The sequence below is a fragment of the Elephantulus edwardii genome, unplaced genomic scaffold, assembly GCF_000299155.1.
Source record: "Elephantulus edwardii isolate Elephantulus edwardi_28Jun2011 unplaced genomic scaffold, EleEdw1.0 scaffold00135, whole genome shotgun sequence".
Classification (NCBI taxonomy): domain Eukaryota; kingdom Metazoa; phylum Chordata; class Mammalia; order Macroscelidea; family Macroscelididae; genus Elephantulus; species Elephantulus edwardii.
In genome coordinates, this window is record NW_006399885.1 from 942,892 (window position 1) to 965,500 (window position 22,609).

A 22,609-nucleotide genomic window follows, 5' to 3' on the forward strand; every position below is an offset into this window, starting at 1 on the left:
GGACAGTGATGGCAGAGGTAAGAGGAGAGGGGTGACTTAGAGGAGACCCCAGAAAGGAAGGAGGGCTCTACCCTGGGCTTTGAAGGATCAGAGAATCTGGGCATCTCTGCTGGCAGGAACAGTGAACACATGGGACTGGGAAGTGCTATGGACATATGGGCTACAACTGGGAGCTTATTTTGACTAGAGCTTAGGATCCCTAAATAGTCACATAGTAAGGAATTAGATTGACTTGAGAGGCTAGGACTAGATCGTATGTGGGACCTAATGTCTCTAATAAACCTCTTTCTATATTAGGACCCATTTTCATCTCTTTCATTACAGAATCCCTGTTGGATCCATTTCTTTTGATTGAAGCAGAACTCTAGCCATCTCGAGGTACTCAGAACAGAACAGGAGCTTCAGAAGAGGGGCTGTGGGCCTCAGGAACCTCCCCGTCCACCTCTGTCTTGGCTTCTGTTTTGGTATCTAGCCTCAAGCAGCTTCTGCAGTGCACTTGGGGCTTCTTCCACCAGCACCCTGTTCTGTCCCCTAATTGCTGTGACAGTGTGGTAAAGCAGAGAAAGAGGGTGGTCAGTGGTCAGTGGCCAGCCCTGCATCCAGTCCTCTCAGGTCTCTGCAGAAGGACCTGGTGGGAGAGGGGGAGCTGCCATTCTCATGTGAACGGAGGTTTGTCTCCAGACTGGAGAACTGCGGCCAAGCAACCAAAATCCAGTGGCGTCAACAAAGCATCTACAGAAATCAGCACTCTGCTACTTGTCCAGATGGCTCTGAACACACCGCCTTCCACCCCAGCCTATTAACACCACAAACTTTCTTCGTTACACTGTGTCTCTTTCTTTAATAATGCTCACCAGCAGAGCTGCCATCACCCCATCTTTTCTGCCTGTTGGATTTGCACTCGGCATCTCCCCTCTAACATGGCTTGTTTCTCTACCTTTACTGTGCTTTTTTCAGACTGTGTAAGTACATTTTTCAGGTTTCCAGTTTATCACATTTTGCTTAAATCATTTCCATCTAAAATATCTCAACTTCATCATCTTCTCAGCTTTGAGTCTAATGCAAAATAGATGGCCCTAATATTTCATCATGACTTTACAGTGCAGAGAGCACATTTTGATTGACATTATCCATAGAATGTACTTTGTAAGCCCATATTAAGAGGAGGAAAGTGAGGCCTAGCTTTACTATTGCTGCTTTTGTTAGCTGAAGTAGATTTGCCTCCAACTTGTGTGACCCCAAGCACACAGTCTGGCACTACCCTATGATCAGTTAAGGAATCAGATGCTTGGGATTTTCAAAGTAGACCCCAAGTCCTTCTTCCAGTCCATTACAGTCCAGAAACCTACTGAGTGAGCATCATAGCAATACAAGAGACCCTGTTTATTAAGCACATGACTTGTTGCTGTTTAAGTGCTCAGGTCACTGCCAGCAATGATGAACCCCATGGGGTGCAGGACCAACCCAACAGAAGACTGCATGTCTTCACAGTCAACCACAACCCGTTGGTACCACTGTGATCTATATTCTGACAAGTGAACATCTACTGAGAAGTTTCTCAAGATGGTGTTGCTGTAGTTTATTTCGGAGCTTCACACACATTGGAACTGGAAGCTGGGCTAAAAGTCTGTATCTATTGTTTCAGAAAAAATCCCAGAAGCCACTCAATCTACTGGGTCACCCAGAAGGGGTCTCAGACAGTGGCAGATGTGACACCAGGATTCACTGCTTCCACCAGACAGACTGGCTATTTGGAATTTTTCTCCCATCTTACTTAGTCTGAATTATAAATTGATGACTTAAAATATATAAGTAGGGTTATTATTTTCAGAGTTCAATCTCTAATTTTCAAGCATGTGGCCTGACTTCTCTATAATTTCTTTCAAGTGATAGGCACTAGTCTGTAATCATTTTTTGCCTCATCTTTTTAATACTGTGAGAGTAATAATTTTCACAGTTTGAAAGAGTGAGTGTATCTATTTAATAAGTTGTGTGCTATTTTTACAGGCGATGTGAAAGGTGGGGAAGGTAGGTATAAACTATTTCTTATCTCCTTTCTAGTCTATTACCTGGATGAAAGTTGGCTGTTCATTTTGAAAATGATTTATTATTTTTCCATTGCTGCACATATTCTTCCCCATCTCCTTTTCCTTTCCACCAATGCACCCTTTGTTCCAAATTGTTGTCATACATAATGTTTTTTTTCCTTTTAAACATATTTAACAATTCTATTATGGTTCACCATTAAAATACAGATAATCATTGATGTGGAAAACATCATGAGTCCTCAGGCTGATGGCTGTTTCTGGGGACAAACTTGGGTGCCCATGATGGTCACAGAAGTCACACTGAGGGAGAAAGGCTGATCCACCGGGTTTATTTCCCATGGAAATGGGCATCAAGGAGTGAAGAGCAGTTTACACAACCAGTTTTGGTTACGTACAAACATTCAGAAAGACTATCCGGCAGTTAGGACACCTTATAGGGTATTTCTTGTGCCCCAAGTTGGTCTTCACCATGAAAACTCTGGTGGCCAAAATGGTCATTTAAGTCCAGCTCAGCGTTCTCCATGCTGCGTTTCCAATCAGTGGATCACCCTGTTCTTAGGCCGATTCTCCACAGAGAACATGATGCCAGCAAGCGTGGGACTGGAAAGAAAAAGTCTGTCTTTCTGCCTCTTCTGCCAGTCTTTCTGGTGACAGAGGCTTTTCTGTAACAGGCAGAGGAATCCCGGAATGTATACAGAGATGCTGAGCATATTATCCATTTGCTGCTATGAAATAAAAAATATTAATGTACTTGTACAAAAAATGGCTCTAGGTGAAATAAAAATCTGCTATTTATTTAATCTGTATACTGAGCAAATAATCCAAGAAGCTGGGCTATAAGAAGAAGACCTGACATCAGGATTGTAGGAAGACCGGTAAAACCTGCAATATGCAGATGACACAACCTTGCTTGCTGAAAGAGAAGAGGACTTAAAACACTGAAGAAATCCAAGACGACGGGCCCTCAGTATGGATCACACCCCACTCAACACAAAGCAAATGAAATCCTCATAACTAGACCAACTAAGTAACATCATGAATGGAGAAAAGAAACTGAAGCTGTCAAGGATTTCATTTAACTTCAACCCATATCAAGGCTCATGGAAGCAGCAAGTCAGAAATCATATGACATATTGCATTGGGCAAATCTGCTACAAAAGCCCCTTTAGAAGTGTTAAAAAAGGCAAAGATGCCATTCTGAAGACTCAGGTACGCCTGGCCCAAGCCATGGTATTTACAGTTGCCTCATATGCATGTGAAAGCTGGAAGTAAGATGACTGAAGATTTAGTGTCTCTGAACTATAGTTTTGGCAAATAACTGAATATACTATGGACTTCCGGAGAGAGAAACAAATCTGTCTCAGAAGTGCAGCCAGAATTTCTCCAAAGCAAGGATGGTAAGACTTTGGTCTCATGTACTTTGGACATGTCATTAGGAAGGTCTAGACCCTGGAGAAGGACACCAGGCTTGGTAAGGTAGGAGGTGTGTAAAAAAGAGGAAGATTTTCAACGAGATAGACTACCACAGTGGCTACGACAGGCTCAGTCATAGCGATGACTGGGAGGGTAAGACAGACTGGGCAGCATTGCATTCTGCTATATGGAGGGCTGTGCACCTGACAACATTATATAAAAGACAGTGTTAGAGCTTAAACAAGGATGATACTAATTTCACCTTAATAATTTAAATATAATTTGAGATATTTAAAAATATTTTTTGTTATAAGCATATAATTAAGGCTTATATTTATTATTAAAAATATTTTTACAATGCTATTATTTCTCTTGGTACTGTGCAAGTGTTTACCCTCACTGAAGTATGGTGAGTGCCATTTTTTTTAAATACTGGGAATATTAGTGTTCCATTTGGGGTGTTTTGTTTTGTCTTCAGATGCTGTTGAGTCTAACACTTGTCTAAATCTCAGTTTCTGTATCTTTAAAATGCCTAGTAAGTCTATATTTACTTAAAAAAAATTGGAGAGAAAAGCAAACAAGCTTCTGAAGTGTGGACTAACCTCAGCTTTACTCATCAGAATGTCAAGGCTAGCTTTCTCATTTGTTCTCCGAGAACAATCACTTCCCCTCCCATTTTGTTCTGCACTAGTAAATTATATGGTAGCAATAAAATACACCTAACAACTTCCTTTAGTCATTGCTCCCTCTGATGCTGGCAATCACGAATATAGCCACGAAGAAGGCAAAGGTTTTAAGGCAAGAGAGTGGTTCTTGCACCAACATATTACAACAGGTAGTAATGGGTGATATGACCATAGTCTGTATTTCATACGAAAAATTACACCTAAATTCCCCACATGAGTCCATCTGCTATTCTAAGTCATGCCTATGAACTTCTGGTTTTGTTCCAAATGAGATAAACACTTGAGAGAGGGTGAAATATCTTTGCGCTCAACTGTTCAAACAATGGAAGGCCTTTCCCTGGCGCTGTACATCAGTCATATTTTAAATTTAATGCCGCTGCCTAATTACCTACCATAGCCCAAGCCTTTGAAATTAGAGGAACACAGAATGGTTTTCAGAGCCTCTAAAGGGTCAAAGGCCCATGCTTTAAAGGTCTATTAACAGGGTAACAGAGTTTGAAGCAGTAGTTAACTCTGTCCCATTCAGAGATTAAGGCATGTAAAACAAATGAAAGAACCAGAATTCTCTGTGTTTACCTGTAATCTGAAGAAAACTGGCAAAATGAATTGTAAGAGGAACACCTAGATCTTGTTAGTGCCTTTAGAACGTGGTGTTCTTCCCTTCTTGGAAAAGAAAAGCAAAGGACTGTATATCCTTTATTTAAAATATGACTACTAGTATGAGGTTGTACTGGAATGGGCTTTAGAAAATTTTAAGAAAGGCACAGAACTAAGTCTTTGTTTTAGAGTTTTGAGAAAGGAGAACACAGAGGCCCCTGGGGTTTCCAGTGAGCTGTAGGAGGTTTGGGGTGGTTGTATTTAAGATGTGTCTTTACCTGGGGAGATGGGTGACTACACCTTGACAGCTAAACAGAGGTTACCCCATCTTTTTTCCTGCTGTCTCTTACCTTCTAGCTAATAGCTGGGTGAGGTGTTAAACTGGTTTCTTTGACTTTCCAGAACAATATCTAATTAGCAAATAACACAATTCGGTGACATTTAGCAGGATACAGATTCCAGACACTGCAATCATGAAAACCGTGAATACAGTCTTTTCTGTGGGCCGGGAAACAAAGCAGTCCACTGTGTTGGGGCAAGGCCAAGCGGTACACTTCACCAGCCGCTTCATGGAGAAGCCATCGTACATGACATAAAAGACGTACATGAAGGCAGCTTCAAAGATCACCCGGAAGAAGATGCTGCTTGTGTAGGTCCACCAGAGCGACCCTTCGATGCGGACCTTCTGACTTTTGATCTCTTCTATGTCCTTGTACTCGCTCTTTATCTCTCCCTTGATGAACTTCCTCTTTTTCTCGTGTCTTCGGTAGGCCACGTGCATGGCCACCAGGAGGGCCGGCGTGGACACGAAGATTAGCTGCAGTGCCCACAGACGGATGTGCGAGATGGGGAAGTAGTGGTCGTAGCACACGTTTTTGCAGCCAGGCTGGAGGGTGTTGCAGATAAAATCAGCTTGCTCATCTCCCCACACCTCTTTCGCGGCCACCACGAGGATCATAATGCGGAAAATAAAGAGGACTGTGAGCCAGATCTTCCCGATGCTGGTGGAGTGTTTATTGACACCCCCCAAGATAGTTTGCAGCGTGCTCCAATCCATCTTTCCCTCTGGGTGGTTTGCACTGGAAAAGACAAAATGAACACAGTAAGCCCTGGCACAATCGGGGCGGTTGCTGTGTGCCCTCTAGCAGGTAAGCGCTCTTTATTTAAGCTCTTCCCAAGCAAATGCCAAGTTTTACAACTCATCAACAAAAGGAAAGCAACAGTGCCAACACTTAATCTGACTTGAGGATTAAATTTACAGTTCCCAAACCAACCTAAACATGCTCTCGTGTGCTCCTTAGGAGTGCCTGGGAACCCTGGTGGCCTAGTGGTGCTAACCAGAAGGCTGGATGGCAGTTTGAACCCATGAGCTGGTCTATGGGAGAGAGACAAGGCAGTTCGCTCTGGTAAAGATTATAGTCTTGGAACTCTACAGCCAGTTCTACTGTGTCCTACATGGTCTCTGTGAACTGGAATCCTCTCAATAGTGGGGCTTTTAGGGCCTGCCTGGGGGTCCAGTGGCACAGTGGTTAAATGCTTGGCTGCTAACTGAAACGCTGGTGGTTTGGAGAAAGAGGAGGCCATTGGCTTCTGTAAAGATTTATGGCCTTGGAAACCCTAGGGGCAGTTCTATTCTATCTGAGGGACCTGTACCAGTTGGAATCAGTAAAGGCTGTGAATCAGGCTTTGTTAAAGGTTGCATAAATAATAACAAGTAGCTTGTCTACCTGAAAAATTCACCCAGTCTTTCAAACTCAAACTCAACCTCAACTGTTGTTGGGTATCAGAGGTAATAAGCTCCAATGGGAGGAGATTGTCCAGACGAAGCTGGGATGGGGATGGGGGACCACAGACAAAAGTGTGTTGTTGTTATGCACCATCGAGTTGGCACTGACTCATAGCTGACGACCCTCCAGGAGGTTTTCAGAGGCTGTAAACCACATGGGAGGAGACTGCTGATTTTTCTCCCGCAGAGCAGCTGGTGGATTTGAACCGTGTTCCTTTGTGTTGGAAGGGTGACTCCTTACAGACAAAAGTACTCTTTGGCTTAAAGGCTAAATTTAGTTTAGACCAAACCCACAGTTCCTCAGCACACAGGCTACCTTCCTGGGTTACTTCTGCTTATTAGCTTCAATCTAGGCACTCTGCTACTAGGACTGACACCAGCTTGAGCCAACTTTGCCTTAAATGCAAGGAGGAGAAATACAGGTGAGTCACAGGTCAAGAAGTAGTTTCAGGAAATTCAGTGTCACACCAGGTCTCCCTGCAAGGAAACTTTCCTTGAGATGTGTCAATTAATGGAACTAAATGTAGAACAAATAAAAATAAGATAATTACTAGTGTTATAGAGATTGGTAGAAACCCTGAGACTGTGGTATTTAGACACTTTTTTCAGCCAAATAATAGCTAGACCTATAGAGTGATATAGAGTGAACATCAATCCCTGTGTGGAAGGCTTTCTTTTGAACAGTCGGCCACAGGAGACCCAAAGGACAGCTCCTGGCTCAAACAAAGTTCAGATGGCAGGAAGGGTCAAGAGAGAAGGATGAGTGGAAACGAGGCAGCCAGGGAGAAAGTGGGAAGAGGGCTGCTACATTTGGTATCCTTGTTGTGTGCCATTGAGTCATAGCCAACTCACAGGTGGCTCTACAGTGAGTTTGCAGAGGCTGTAAATCGCACCGGAGGAGGCTGCCATCTTTCCCCTTCAGAGCTGCTCATGGACTAGATAAAACTCCGTATCTTTGGGCTGGCAGTATAACTCCTTACCATTAAGCCACCAGATTGTAATAAAAATGTGTATTTGCAGGAAATGAATTTGCTATGTAAACTTTCACCAAAACTATAATAAAAAGGTTGGTTTTTTTTCTTTTTTAATTAGACAAATAAACCCCCCCCTTAATCTTCAGAGACTTGAGATGTGGCAGTGGGAGGGGTCCTCGATGTGGCAGACATTTACATATCAGACAGCCAAGAGGGAATTTCACAAAGTGCCCATCTCCCTTTTTCTACATGAAAAATGAAAGTGCTAGAAATGTTCTCTTCATTCATGTCCATCATGAATTCTTACTCTATGTCTGACTGCTTGGTTAGTACTGTGGAATTCCTATTAGGATAAGGGCTGTGACTGGCCACTGTTTTAATTTAGGAATGTCTACAAAGTGACAAATGAAGATGACAGAAATTCAACTTACTGATTCTCTGTTATTGGTCCAACAAAGCAGCATGACTGTACCGTGGTTTAGAACCACAGCTGAGTGATATCCATGAATAAAAATGATCAGAGAGAAAGGGCTTCACTTACTGAGAAGCAATGGGAGCTTCTGGACCACTCTTCCATTAGCTTTGACTTTTTAAAATTTTTTCATTGCAGGATATAATTTAACTTCATTTATTCAGTTACACCCGTCTTTCACAACCAACCCCTTTCCTAAACAGGATCCCAACCTCTGCACTGCCTGATGAGTAAGCTTGTTTCCACCCTTTCTAAGCTGGTTGTGAAGCCTCCTTCTTCTCTTACTTAAAATGATCGGGCTCTCCTCATTTTGAGCAAGTTTGATCCTGTTTCCTGAGATACTCCTTCATTGAGCTCAGAATGAGGGTGTTTAATCACCTCATTTTAGGGCAGAAGCTATGGTGCTCTAGGGGGAACGGAGCTATGCAGCCAACCCACAAGACAAGCAGTTCAAATCTACCAGGTACTCCTTGGGAGAAAGATGGGCAGTGCCCCCATTGGGATTTACAGCCTCTGAAAACTCACTGGACAGTTGGTTAACTATGAGTAGGTTTAAACTCCACAGCAATGAGTTTTAGTTCGTTTATCTCAGGTACCAGCACTGACTAGAATGATCCAAAGCCACCCAGGTGGCAATGGGAGCGTGGTACAAAACTTATCATACTGAGAAACTGACCATGAGATAATCACGAGACTATTCAGCTTGCAACCCCCCCCACAACATTATTGGAAAAAACAAAACAGCAGTTGTGTCTCTGTTCACCCCGGCCCTTTCCAAGCTGTCTGGGAGAGCCACAGTGTGTGGCTGTGTGTGCGGCTATGCCAAGAAACGCTCCACACCACAGTATGGTTCTGTCAGAAGGGCAGCACCACTAAAGCCATCAAATTTGGACTCTGATTTTGAACAAATCATTTTATGGAATGAGACATTCGAGTTCCTTTCACTGACATTTTACTAGGTAGTAAATGAGACACTCACTGAAATAAAATCTATCCTGTTTTAGATGGCCAAGAATACTATTTATGGGGGGACTTCGATGCTTTCCCCCCTCTTTCACAGTATTAATCAGATATTTTATAGGGTGCCTAAACCAGTCCAGTTGCTACCGGGTGAGAATAATACAGCTGGAGCTCAACCCTCTAAGGATTTTTTTTTTTTTAAGTTAAAGCTTTTGCTTGAGTTCTACCTGTCTTTTTTAAAGGTCCTTTCAGGTGACAGGAGGAAGTTAAAATTTGATCCCCGGATGGGATAGGAGGACTAGATTAGGATGGTCTAACTAAACAAGCCATAGTGTTCTCAACACTCTAACTCCACTCCGCCCCTCGGTGTGGGGCTGGCGTGCCCACAGGGACTGAGCCTTGGACTGGCAGAGGTCGGGCAGGGGTTCTGTTCTCAGTGAAGGCACCCTGTGAATGCAGGGCTCTAGGAAAGGCAAACAGTGCTTTTTTACCCCCTTAGTGCCTTATTCTTAATTTTGGTGGTCGGTTCCCTTCCCTCCTTCAGCGTGCCTGCCCTCCTTCACCAGGTCTGCAACTTTGGCAACAGTGTTAAGACCCACTGAAAAGGGTAAATGGGGACATGGCTGTCGCCCGATTCTTCAGACCCTACCGAGGGTAGCCTCGGGACTCCATCAAGGTAGGATGTTAAGCAGTCCTAGGTCGGGGACCAGAAAAACGTAAGGGCGCACATTTAGGGGAAGCCCCTGCTCCCAGCAGCTAGGGCATCCAAGGACTGATGCAACCGTCCTGCAGTGCATGCTTGCCCAACTGCACGCTCTCTGTAAACAAGTGTCTTTCGTCCAGCCGGAAACAGAACACTCTTTAATTGTTCAGGGGGAAAAAAAAAGAAAAGCCGGATCTGGGTTTGGGGCGCGTCCCTCCCTGCACGGGAACGTGGCCGCGCTCCGAGGAGTCAGCCGATCGATCCCAGCCCGGGCGCGCTGTGCACAGGCCGCCAGCCAGGAGGTAAAGGTCAGCTTCGTCCAGGGGCGCCTTCCTGCTCGGCCAGCTAAGCCCAAGGTCTGCCCGCGCCGAGCCCGGGGGAATTAGAAACTTCTGAGGAGGGCGCACCATGCAGCCAGGCGACCAGTGTCCAGAGGGAAGTCCGCAAAGGGTTCTTATGGACCGTTTTCTAGGGTCATCCTCCTCCTAGGGACGACCTCCTCCCAGGTCCACCCTCCCCCGCGCCCGGCGCCCCAACACCGTTCCCGCGCCCCTCGAACTCCGCTGACCTCGAGCCGAGGTACCCCCTTGAGTGGGTCGGAGCCGGGACCTGGCCGGGCTGGCGGGGCCGCGAGCCTCACCTGGGCGGGAGCGGGCAGGCGGCAGCGGGCTCGCCGGGTCCTGGGCGCCGCCTCCGGGTCGCTGCGGGCCGCGCGCCACGCCGACTGACTCCGAGCCGTGAGACCGAGGCGCCGCCGAGCGTCTGCAGGCTCAGACACCTGTTTCGGTCGGCGGCGCCTTTTAACCGCACCCCACATCCACTCCCCGCCTCCTTGCCACAGCTATTTAGCGAGGCCGAGAGGCGTGGGCGGCTCCTCGGCGCGGCCGCCCCGGAGCGCGCAGGGCGCGGGAGGCGCGGCCGGAACCGGCGGCTGCGGGCAGACGCCGAGGGTCTCGACCTGGAGGGGCGCGCAGGCGGGGGCCGGGCCGTCCCGTATCTGCCCCCTACTCTAGTGGGCTTCTGCTTTACTGTGATTTTTTTAAAACATAAAATCTCAGGCGTCCCAACGATTTGAAGACGTATTTTCAGGCTGTGCAAGTTCCGATTCGGTTCCCTCCTTAAATTCATGCAGGACCGCGCGAAGAGGGGAGCGGAGAGAGCGCCGCCGCGGGTGGCCAAGCCCCTCATTGTGGCCCCTTTGAAACCCTACAAGCAACAACAAACGCGACTTGGAAGTCTCATTTGATTTGATCGCTTTCGACCATTTGCCAGGCAGGGCCTGGGGGCGCGGGAACGCGACAGTGTCAGGCCTCGGTGCCCTGAGCCCTGGCTGCCCAACCCGCGACCGCTCAGCGCCTGCTTCCACTTCCTTCCAGGTTTTAGAAATGTGACCAAGTTATTCAGCTGAAGGAGGGTGCTGTTGTGGGACCAGAGGAGACCCATATTATTTAATGAGGGAAGGAGAGCACGAATGAAGCCCCTTCAACATGTCCTCAGGCAGTGTGGGTTCTGAGGGGACATGATGCCAGGAGGACTAATCCTGAGGGAAGACATTATGATGGGGAAGGTTACAGAGTCACTGAAGGATTGACACAGTGACTCAAGAAGTGGGCTTCGGCCTGGCTCACACTGTGGGGCTGGGCACATGGCTTCCCTCTGTTGTTTCAGGGTCGCTACACAGTCGTCTGGGCCCTGTTTAACCAGGGACAGAATCTTCTGCGCGTCTCGGTTATTTCTCCTAGTATCTTAACTACGAGACCGCAATTTTTACATTGGGTTGGACAAGTGGAAACCAAGAATGTGAATGTGAAGTGCAGGAGGGTTTGGGGAGCCTGGGCTCCAGGTCTCTTGAGGTGGTTTCTTCACGGCTGTGTGCAGGGAGCCGAGAGAGGATGCAGACGGACCCTCTTGCACGCTAGGGTTCCACTCAGGTCAGTTTACTTGACGTGGAGATGATGATTCACCCTGACAAGGCAGATCTTGCCTCAGAAACGGAGTCCCCGTGATGGCCGCCTGTTAACCTGTTTACTTTTCTTATAAAGCAGGTGCCCCCTCAACACAGTCTTCCCTTCCCTGACTAAACATACTTTTCCCCTCAGAGTCACACCCCCCCACCCCATATTCCTCTCCCCAGGCCTTCTTCTAGGATGGAATGTCTGTCTGTTCCTGAGAAGGTAAAGCCCTCAAAGCTACCAAAAGCCCTGTGTGGCCCATGTGAGAGATGTGCTGAATCAGCTTCTTAAAAAACACAGGGTAAAGCCAGTGTGGGTGGAGGCTACCTGGTCCGCCAGGGACACACTTCCTAGTTAAGAGCAGAGGTGACTACAGAGGTGGATGGAGCTGGGCTTGGGTTCATAGTCATTCGCTTTTCAGAGGTGGTGCTATTTTGGAGTCCTGGTTGGTTTAAGAATGAAGGAAAGTTCTAGAACCTCTGTAGTTAAAGATGGTTTGGAAATGGAATGTTAATGCACTTGTCTCTTTTTGAAAAATTTCACCTTGGGTTTTAGTGCATCTGTCAGAATTACAAGTAGCCGTTCAGCGTCCTTGTCCTGCAGTGGCTCTCCTGTTTTGTATAGTCGTTGCTTGCATTACCTACTTTATGTACACCAGAAGCACTCATTTTGCCAATTTATAGCTTGAGCTCTTACAGTTCTTAAGTTCTAACTTACAAATCAGTACTTGGCTAGACTCTCTTTTGTCTAATTTCTATTGTTTTCCGCGTGTTACTGTTTTCTTCCCAACTAGAATCAGCCTTGCTCTCTGGCAGGAAGTCTGTATGATAGGTCTGTCTTGTGTTCTGTAGAACAGGAGCAAGGAAAAGAAAGGGCTTCTCAATGGCACCTGAAGGTGCCTCCGAATGAGCTCTCTGGTGGTCTAGTGGTAAGGAGTTGTTCTGCCAACCCAAAGGCAGGTGGTTCAAAGTCAGCAGCTACTTCCCAAAGGAGAAAGGACAGAACATCTCCCAATGAGTTCAGACATATATCTCCTTAGTTGATGATACTACAAAGAAATGTTTTTATAAATCCTGTAATTGTTCTGTGAACGTCACAATCACATTGCTGCATTTTGGTGTTAAAATCATTACTTTGTAAATGTGAACATTAAACATACATCATAATTTTGTCGTCCTACTTTCATGTCTTCAGGTTTTGATACATTAACTCCTAGAAAAATCTCTACTATTCCTCCTCCCCCACCAAAATCTGCTCTCTCTCCCAGAGTTGCCAGTACCAGATCAAAAGAGAATAGGTGCCAAAGACACAGCTGTCTGCTAATCAGTGGGGACTGAATCAAAGGCCAATCAGTTTTAACCTGATGGGCAAAGCTCTGGCATCTCTTCACAGGTCTTGAGTGACCTGAATAGAGAGCTCTGACACGTGTCAAATAGCTATTGGTGATCAACTGAGGACCTGTTACAGCCACATCTCATCACTTAATGTCAGAGGTGAGTAGTATTTTTACACACATCCTCTGTAGCAGGAAAGCAAATCTTTGAAGACAGTAAATGTATTCAATTCTTGGGTAGAGATTTACATTTGATCTTTGCCAAGAAGTGATTATGCAGATTTTTAAAATGAGGCACACGTAAGGTTATGAGGTGAAAATGCTAATGTTTAAAGATACTTGATATTTTAATTTGACAAATGAAAGATGTGGCTGTTGCACAAGAAATCTGCACTAAACGAGAAAGCTTGCTTAACATTTTAATGAATGAATCATTTGCCAACTGCATAATGGGGCAGTCCTCTCTGCCCCCCACCCTCAGGAAGCTCTGCCTGTACGTGAACGTTTCTGGGTTAATTTTCTGACTCACAGATGATTAAGTGTGCAATGGCAGAAAGTGTGTCAAGATTGGTAAGAGGCTTGTGACAGAATGGAGCCCCTGTCTGACAGCTTGACACTTTCAGGGCAAGTGTCTTCTTCCTCTTAAGTTTCCCAAGGAACAAGAAAGTTTAACCCTTCTCAAAATAGCAGTTGGAAACAGAAATCGTAATGACTGCCTGACAACTCTAGATAATGAATAATGGCTTTCAGGTATTAATATAAATAAAAACCAGGAGTGGTCCTCACTTGACTCTTTTTAGTCATTGTGGACAGTTATTACAAGGGACACCATTTCTCTACAATTTCTTTTTGCATCATTCATACACACATTCACTAATGTTTACTGAAAATTGTTATTGTCAACTTGTTTAAGTTGCATCCAAATAATAATAAAGGGGAGAAAGAGAGACTCTAACATGTTGTTCTGTTTTTTTTTTGTTTGTTTTGTTTTGTTTTTAATTAAAATGCCCTTCATTAAATTCCAGCTTTTCAATTCTGTTTCAATTGTTGTATGACTTCCCATCTCTTTTCCGCTGCCTTGGGAAAATCTGAATTGCTGACTATGCTTCAGTTACAAATGGTGGTAAATAGGCAAATTTCCTTGGCTTTGTTGTACGAATGTGTACTTTCCTTACAAATATATCAGTGTGACTCTTCTATCGTTATTTAAGGTGCCTGTGGAATAATGACAAAGCTACTTCTAAATGTATTTGTATCGAAAGCACATTTAGGTTAGAAATAAAACTGGACTAGACAGACTGGGCTAGTCTGCTCTTGCTAGAAAGTCTGGCAGGAAAAATTTACTTCTACTGAATATAAAAATGGCATTCTGTTAGTTAAATTGGCTCATCAAAAAGGAATTTCTGGATCCCATACAATAGTAAAATAGATTCCTGCCTTCTCGTGTGTGTTGAGCTCTGGTGGTCTAGTCTGTAGGAAGTTGTGCTGCTGGCCCAAAGGCCACGTCTCGCTGGCAGTTTGAAACCACCAGAGGCTCTGAGGGAGACTGGGGGACACTCTTCTCCAGTGTGATTTATAGCTTCAGAAACACAATAGAGGGTCAGCTGTGAGTATGAATGAGAGATGAGAATTTGTGTTACAACTATATATTACATCGTGTCTTGAAGAGATTTTGGAAAAAATTAGGGTGTAGAAAACACTAGTGGATTGCTTTAGTTAAAAAATTATCTGTAGACATAAGTTCTGTTGAAAAACCATGGTTATATTAGTTGTGCTTTTGAGTCGTGTTTCCGATGAGAAGCCTGGATGAATCTTGATATCATGCGGGGGGCTTCTCATCTTTTCAGATACAGGTATCCAGAGAGCCAAACAAAAAAAGCTTCTGAAACTGAGAGTCTTTTAGTAACCGTTTAACATAGTAAGTAACAATGGAATCCCTGCTTGTAATGAGATAGGGACCTAGAAGATAAACAAGGACTTTGGCTTGCTACTTTTTGGGTCTGATAAATTTGGAGGAAAGACTCCTTAAGCTTGTTATGACAGTGGAAAGATTTGGTCCCAGTTAGTTCTGAGAAGCCTGTTTTTTCAAATGTCCTTTTCTTTTGTTTGTTTTTAAGACTTTGACTTGTCACAGATGATGGAGGGCCTCACAGAGCAATAATTCCTTGGTTGTAACAGATTTGATGAACTATGGCAGCTTCTTAGAAAGTGATGGTCTCTATATGTCCTGAGTTTAAAGTTGTCACTTTCTGAAAACCTTGGACGACAAGATCAGGTTTGCTTCTGAGGTCCTAGTAAGATAGGTTGTTGGGGTTTTTTAAATTTATTTTTTTTATTTTTCAAAGCACTTTTGGAAACAGGATATAGAATTGTGATTGTTTGATAGATAATTGTCTAAACCACTCTTTAAACTCTTTTAGAGCCGCCTAAGAAAAGAAGCAAATATTTTTAAGCAGAGTTTTCTGAGTTAGTCTCATCCTTAAAAGAATCTGCACCAGGAAGCGGGTGGCGAGGGGAAGACACCCGCAATACCAACAGGGCACAGTAGATGGCACTAGGGAGACTTGACAAGAACCTTCTGCATCTTGCACATTCTTGGAAGAAGGAGGTGAAGGACACTCTTTTCTTCTATCTAGGCCTTGCTTGTTCAGACCCCATTGTGTTGTTAGCTGCCTTGGAGCCAGCCTGACTCACGGAGTGGTCCTGTGCACTGTGGAAGGGGGTGCTGCCTGGTCCTGCACCCCAAAGGGGGGTGAGGATTGGACCAGGTGAGTAACATGTTTTCACTGGTCAATTTTCAGAAATAGATCGCTAGGTCTTGCTTCTCAGTGTTGGTCTTGAAAGTATTGGGACCTCTTCTGTATCCTAGCAACATGTGACCCTCCGCTGTCAGAGGAGTGGAGTCTTGTTGAGGTGCTTTGGCCAGGAATCAAAGCCCCGTCACCCTTGGAAGGCAGTAATTCTGTCACTGAACCACCACTGCTCCCCTCTGAGCTCAATGGCAGCCAAGGAAAAGAAGTAGCGTATTTCTTTGTATGAGAGAACAGAACAAAATAGATCCTAAAGGTTAAAATGTGTTGCCCTTAGTCACAATGACAAGAGCAAATTATGTTCTATGTCATCTTTGTTTTATATGTGTTTCCGTACTGCTGTGGATCCAGCATAAATGCATTGCTTGTTGTAGGTGTTTGTCACAAGCAATTGGAAATCCGTTGATCTCTTCTATTCCCAGGGATGCTCAGACTCATTGATGGTGAGTTGGAACCAACTCATAGCTGACCTCCAGCAAGTTTCCAAAGATTGTAAATCACATGGAAGGAGATTGTCTGTCTTTCTTCCACAGAGCAGCAGCTGGTGGATTTGAACAGCCTGCCTTTAGGTTGACAGTGCAAGTCATCCATTAGGCCACCAGAACTCCCTGTTCTCAGGGACAGATGGTATGTACCCAGAATGCTCCTTAGAAACAAGGATGGTGAGACTTTATCTCACATACTTTGGATGCGTTTTCAGTAAGGGCAGGTCCCTGAACAGGGACACCATTCTCGGTAAGGTGTACAGTCAGGGGACGAGAGGAAGACTCTAAACTGGATGATTTGGCACAGTGGCTATAAGGTGGGCTTGAGCGCAGCAGAGAATGTGAGGACCTGGACAGGTCTGGTTCTCGAGGCAGAGCTCAGTCTATGGCACCTAACAACAACACCACCAACAACAACCAGATAGAAAACCTGGACTACAGATTCTAGACTAGAATCTGACTGTGACCTTGAGTGAATGACACTGTTAATCAGAGGCGAGACAGCTAGGCCCTAAGTTCACAGCCTCACGATCCCAGGAACTCGAGGCTGGTAAGATTTCTCTGTGCTTGGGCCACCTAACCTTATTTCTGGTTGGAAAACAATTTCCAATAATTAGACTAGAAGGATGCTCCCTTTTTGATCTTGTGGTGTATGTTGGATGGGTTTACGATTTGTTTGTATATGGGGTGAATAGGAAGTAATAGCATAATCACTAATACAGATCTTTTACTAAAGTAATAAAATTACTAGAAATGGGTAGAAATAATGCCTTGATGTCTTACTATGGATTAAGCATTCAAAAAGCCAGAAGAGAGGTCAACGGTAAATGTGATGTCTTTTAGCAAGCACATCAACATTGGCTTTTATTTGAATTGGTGATGTTGAGGAATATAGTCTATTTATCAATTTAATTATATGAGGACTACTTTGCATGTTGTTGTTATGTGGCATTGTCATATTGACATGAGTCATGGTGACCCTATGTACAATAGCACTGATGCCTGCCCTGTCCTGAGCCGGTCTCACTGACTCTGATACACCTACTGTAATTACTCCAGTTACTGTATCAATTTCTCTCATCTGGGATCTTCCTCTCTTGTGCTGTCCCTCCACCCTTCCAAGCATGATGTCTTTCTCCAAGAATGGGTCCCTCTTTCTCCAAGAATGGGTCCCTGCTGGCCATGTGCCCAAAGTATGTGAGACAGAACTTCAGAACCTGAGCCTCCAAGGAGAAACTTGGTTTTACCCTCTCCAGGAAAGACCATTTGTTTTCTTGACAGTCCATGGTATGTTCAATACCCTTCTCCAGCACCACAGCTCAAAGGCATTGATTCTTCTATCATCCTTAGTCATTATCCAGCTCTCTGATGCATAACAAGTAATTGCGAGGACCATGGCCTAGTTCAGGTGTACCTTAGTCTCTAGACTGACATCATTACTTTTCAGTATTCTGGAAAGGTCCCTGACAGCAGATTTCCCTAATGTAATTCGTTTTTTGATTTCCTTACTGCTGGTGCCAAGAATGTTGATTGAGGAGCCAAACAAGCTGTAACTGTTAACAACCTCATTCTCTTCTCCATCCATCATGGTGCTGCCAATTGTCCCATTTGTGAGAATCTTTGTCTTCTTGATGTTGAGCTTCAATCCATACTGAAGACTACAGTCCTTGACCTTCTGCTACAAGTGCTTTAGGTCCTCCTCAGTTTCAGCAAGTAGCATTGTGTTATCTGCAGGAAAATCTGAGGGTGTAGACTGTAACAAGTGTTGCTGCTACCCCAAAGGCCAAGGTGTCTCCATCAGTTTGAATCTACCAACAACATGAAGGGAGAACAATAGGCAAACTCCTCCTATTGGGATTTGCAGCCTTGGAGCACCAGTGGAGAGTTGCGATGAGAACTTGGAACTAACTTGATAGGTAGAAACTACATGGGTGTAGATGACATTTGTCAGTCTGGAGGATCTTGGTGTCATCATATCACTAGCAATCTGATGAGAAACATCTATTAATTCTTACAGGCCGCATGGCATACTAGATTCTGGTAGATTAACTGGCTTCATTTGGAAAGACACAGTCCTAGCTTACAAAACAGGCCATGACAGATATAATGCAACTGAATGACTAATTGAGATTGTGTAAGTAATTGTGACACACCAAACACATGAACATAAATGAGGACGTCCCTGCGAATCATCTAAATGTGAAGGCCACTATGTTAATCACTTACCCACAACTTAAAGATCTTGAATTGTACTGTATGTGTTAGGTTTCTTTTATCATATAACCTTATGAGGGAAATAGTTTTCTTTCTATTTTACTAAAGTGGAAATGGAGTATTAAGTATAAAAAAAACTATAGAGCACACAGAAGTAATCATTTTTCATTTCTTTTTCCTAGGTATCTCTGTGACCGTATCTCTCTTTTGGGAAAGGCCTGTTACCAATTACTGTCAGGTAAGCTGTGACTTATGGTGACCTCAAGTGCTTCAGAGGAAAGCACAGGGCTCTCGCTCTGTCTCTTCTTGAACTTTTTATTGTGACTCTGGTGAAAGTTTGCAGAGCAAACCCGGATGCCGTTCACCTATCATACATGCATTTTGTTCCCTGCTATCGATTGTAGTCCTACCAACGTAACAACACTCATCTCCTCATCTCTGTGTTTCCCATCTCCACCTGTCCTTCTCTCTTGTCCCTTCTGGCCTTTTGAACTTTCTGGGTAAACCCTGTCTTTTTTATTTCACATGGTTGGTTGTTCTAAGGGTTACCCATGGCGGACAGTGTTTGGTGAAGCTCCCCAATTAAAACAAGATTGGAAGCAGGAGTGGCATCCACTTCCAAAATAGCTTGCCTCTGGAAACTCTATGAACTTGAAGAAACTATGACAAGTGTTCAGATCTTTTATTCAAACTTGGTATTTTAAAAGTGATCATGTGTTTTGTTCCACATTTTCCTCCCACTGTATCCAGTGCCTTCAGTGGTAGTTGCTTTCAGCGTGGTCACTAGGGGCAGGTGGTCATCTTGTTCTTGTTGCCATGGAAGCTGAGGTTTGTATGGTCCATTAATTCTGTGGGCTGATTGTTTCCATGTTCCTTTGATTTTTCCTACTCTTTTATTTTTGCGCCAGACCGAGAAAGACCTTAAATGGCCTCTCACAATTTTTTAAGGCCCCAGTCACTACTCATTAAGGAAGGATATAGGATATTTTCTTTGTGACTTATGACCTGTGGCTTACTTTTGACCTGAGTGCCCCAGATCCAGTCACCCATTCCCTCAACATGTTTGGTTTTGGTTAAGATTCTTAGCATTTTCAGTGGCTGACAGTTTGTTTGGAATAAGGTTGATTACCAAGTCATCCCCCCTCCCCCTAAACCATGCATATATGTATACAGAAAAACTTTTCTCCCCACTGCTTCCAGTCAGGATATACCATCACTCTTTTAATAAGAGTAACAGTAAAAACGCTGATAAAATAAAAATCATTCTTTTAAAAGAAAATGATGATTAGCAAAGAACGGAGAACAAAAATCAGCTTTGATGAACGGAATTACAGAAAGTGGAGAGCCTTTCATGGCCCAGCCGAGGGCTGGACTGCTTCTGTATCAGGAGAGGTGACCGGTCTGTGTGTGCGATACCAGTGGAGTGGGCCTGCTGTCGGTGGACATGCTCATAGGGCTGAGTTTGGATTGACAGACTAATTGGAATTTGTTGGCATCTTAAAGGGCACAAGGAGGTCTGGGGGTGTAGCTTGTATGGATTTGTGCTGTTAACCCCAAGGTGGTGCTCTGTGGTGGTTCAAATCCCCCAGCAGCTCCACAGGAGAAAGATGAACAATCTCTTCCCATGCATTTTACAGCCTTGGAAACTCAATGCAGGGTCAGCAAGGAGGCTTAAGGCAAACGCAAAAGTGTTTGTCTTGGCAATCATATTGTATTCTCAGTTTTACTGTGAAAGAACAGAGTGGGGGTAAGCCAGGGAAACAAAACCAAACCTGAAATGAACAAACAAAAGACTCAACAAAAAAAACTAATTTATTCACATAACCGTACTTGAACTTTGAGGTTGATGTTGAATTCAAGGTGAACCTAAACAATATGAATCACAATTCTAAGATCAAAGAGACCAAATGTTAAGAGTTGGGGCTTTAGGTTGTTGGATACAGGCTAAGGGACAAACTGAAATGTCCTTGGTCCTGCTAGATCCGGGGGTACTCATTTAAGTTCATGCTGCAGCCCAGCCCCTGCTCAACTTCACTCTTGATTTTCTTTCTGATGATCAGTGACACGTGGTAAAGAAAAAGAGCTTATTGGAGTAAACAAAATCACTCGACTAGGTAAAAATATCTTTGGTGGTGTTTTGTTTGTTTTTTAAAAATTATTATAGTTTTTATTATAGCAAAAATAATACAAATGAAAGGACGCATAGGGTAAGATCCAGATAGGCTCCCAGAGCAGAATTTCCCTGTCCCCAAAAAGGCAAACTTTTCTCATTTATCACCAGCCTGGAAGCCTTTAGAGATTTTGGTTCTGTGGTCTAGTGGTGGGGAGTTGCACTGCAAATCTAACAGTTCAAATCCACCAGCTGCTCCAAGGGAAAGAGGTGGTCAGTATCCTCCTGTGTGATTTACAGCCTCTGTAAACCCACTGGAGGGTCAGCTATCAGTGGGTTCCTACTGGAGGGCACACAACAACAACAATAACATCACATTATACAAACTCCAGTCTTTTATCCTGAGGTTGGTTGACTTAAGGAGGTGATCACAAGGCCTTTCTGGCCTGGCCTGGCCACTCCCAAATCTCAACCCAAGTCAATTAGCTTAACCCAAGTCTCCTCATTAGCGTAACCTGTTAAAGCAGGTGTTGTCTAGAACTTTCCTCAAAGATAGTTGTGATTACTGGGAAAGTCCAGTTTTGAAAGATTATCTCTCAGGAGCTAAGGGGAAGGACCAAATTAGTTGGGTAATGTTGTTAGGTTCCACTGAGTCAAGTATGACTCATAACCACCCTCTGAACAACAATGTGAACTTGTCCTATCCTGTGCCGTGTCATCATCTTTGATGTACTTGAGCCCGTTGTTACAGTTATTGTGTCAATCCATCTCATTGTGTGTCTTCCTCTCTTGCTGACCCTCCACCTTTCCAAGCATGATTGATGTCTTTTTCTTGGGAATATCCCATCCTCTTACCAACATGCCCAAAGTATCTGTTCACTATCCTTGCCTCCAGGGAGTACCCTGGTTGCACTTTCTCCAAGTTTGTTCTTTTGGCAGTCTATGGGATCATCAATACCAACACGACAACTCAAAGGCATCAATTCTTCTGCCATCTTTATTCATTGTCCAACTCTCAGATGCATAGCAAGTGATTGAAAAGACCATGGCCTGAAGCCCCATAGAATGTTCTGATGTTCGGCCACAGATCCTTTTAAGTGCCTCACAATTTGGTCGGTGGAGGGAGGGGAGTAAAGGAAATGAGAAAGATCCAGGGGGGACCTGAAAAGATGGGGTTATGGTGGGCATAATTCAGTGGTGATGGTGATTAAGTTTATAAAACACAATGTATGAGTTTTAATCTTTTTCCATAGTTTGTCTTGTAAATCCTCACAATTCCTGCTGAGGGTCAAGCACAGGACAAGGCTGTGTTTCCATTGTCTCTGGGAGTTAGAACCTATTCTGTAGCACCTTGCAGTATGTTTACTTGAATCAAGTTCTTCATGGTGAGGAGGATTTGACTCAATTTCTAATACATCTGACCATCAAAAGATATTGGATATCATGAGAGTCCCCAGAAATCATCAGGAGTTAGTCCAATTAATTCATCATCACATCATGATCAGAGCTTTTCCCAGATGAAGCCGCTTAAGTTCCCTGAGGCTTTCGCGCTGTCCTGTCAGGTTCTGCATATAGGCGTGGTCTCAGCAGTGCATGGCATCACCCTTCCTTCCACACTTCTCAGACAACTGAGCACAGACACTGTGACATCTCTTGCTCTGAGGCTCTTTACTTTTTCTAAAAAAATAAAATAAAATAAAATAAAATAATTGGTTTGCATACAAAATTCATATACAATATGTTTCACACTTTCCTTCATTCACATTGTGTTTCATATAATCATTCTCATATGTTGTGTTTTACCCTATTTTAGCCCACCATTACCTCATCTTTTTAGGTCCCCGCCAGATCTTTCCAATTTCCTTTACCACCTCCCTCCACCCACCAAATTGTGTGACACTGTATTTCACCGTTGCCTCCCACTCTGCTCCCATCTCTTACCGCTTTGGGTCTCCATACACATTTTACTAATTATCCTTCTATTTCTACGAAAGTTGGGAAAAATGAAATGGAACACATTATTTTGTAGGCATTAGTGAGATGAGATGGACTAGCTTTGGCCGCTT

General features: G+C 44.1%; 1 protein-coding gene across 1 annotated transcript; it reads right to left on the bottom strand.

Annotated features, from left to right (window-relative positions):
• Positions 1-5,084: 5,084 nt before the first annotated feature.
• On the bottom strand, positions 5,085-5,840 carry GJB2 (gap junction protein, beta 2, 26kDa). The gene has a single exon (XM_006894096.1). It carries the CDS (start codon positions 5,799-5,801, stop codon positions 5,121-5,123), a length of 681 nt encoding a protein of 226 aa, XP_006894158.1. The 5' UTR covers positions 5,802-5,840; the 3' UTR covers positions 5,085-5,120.
• Positions 5,841-22,609: the final 16,769 nt, after the last annotated feature.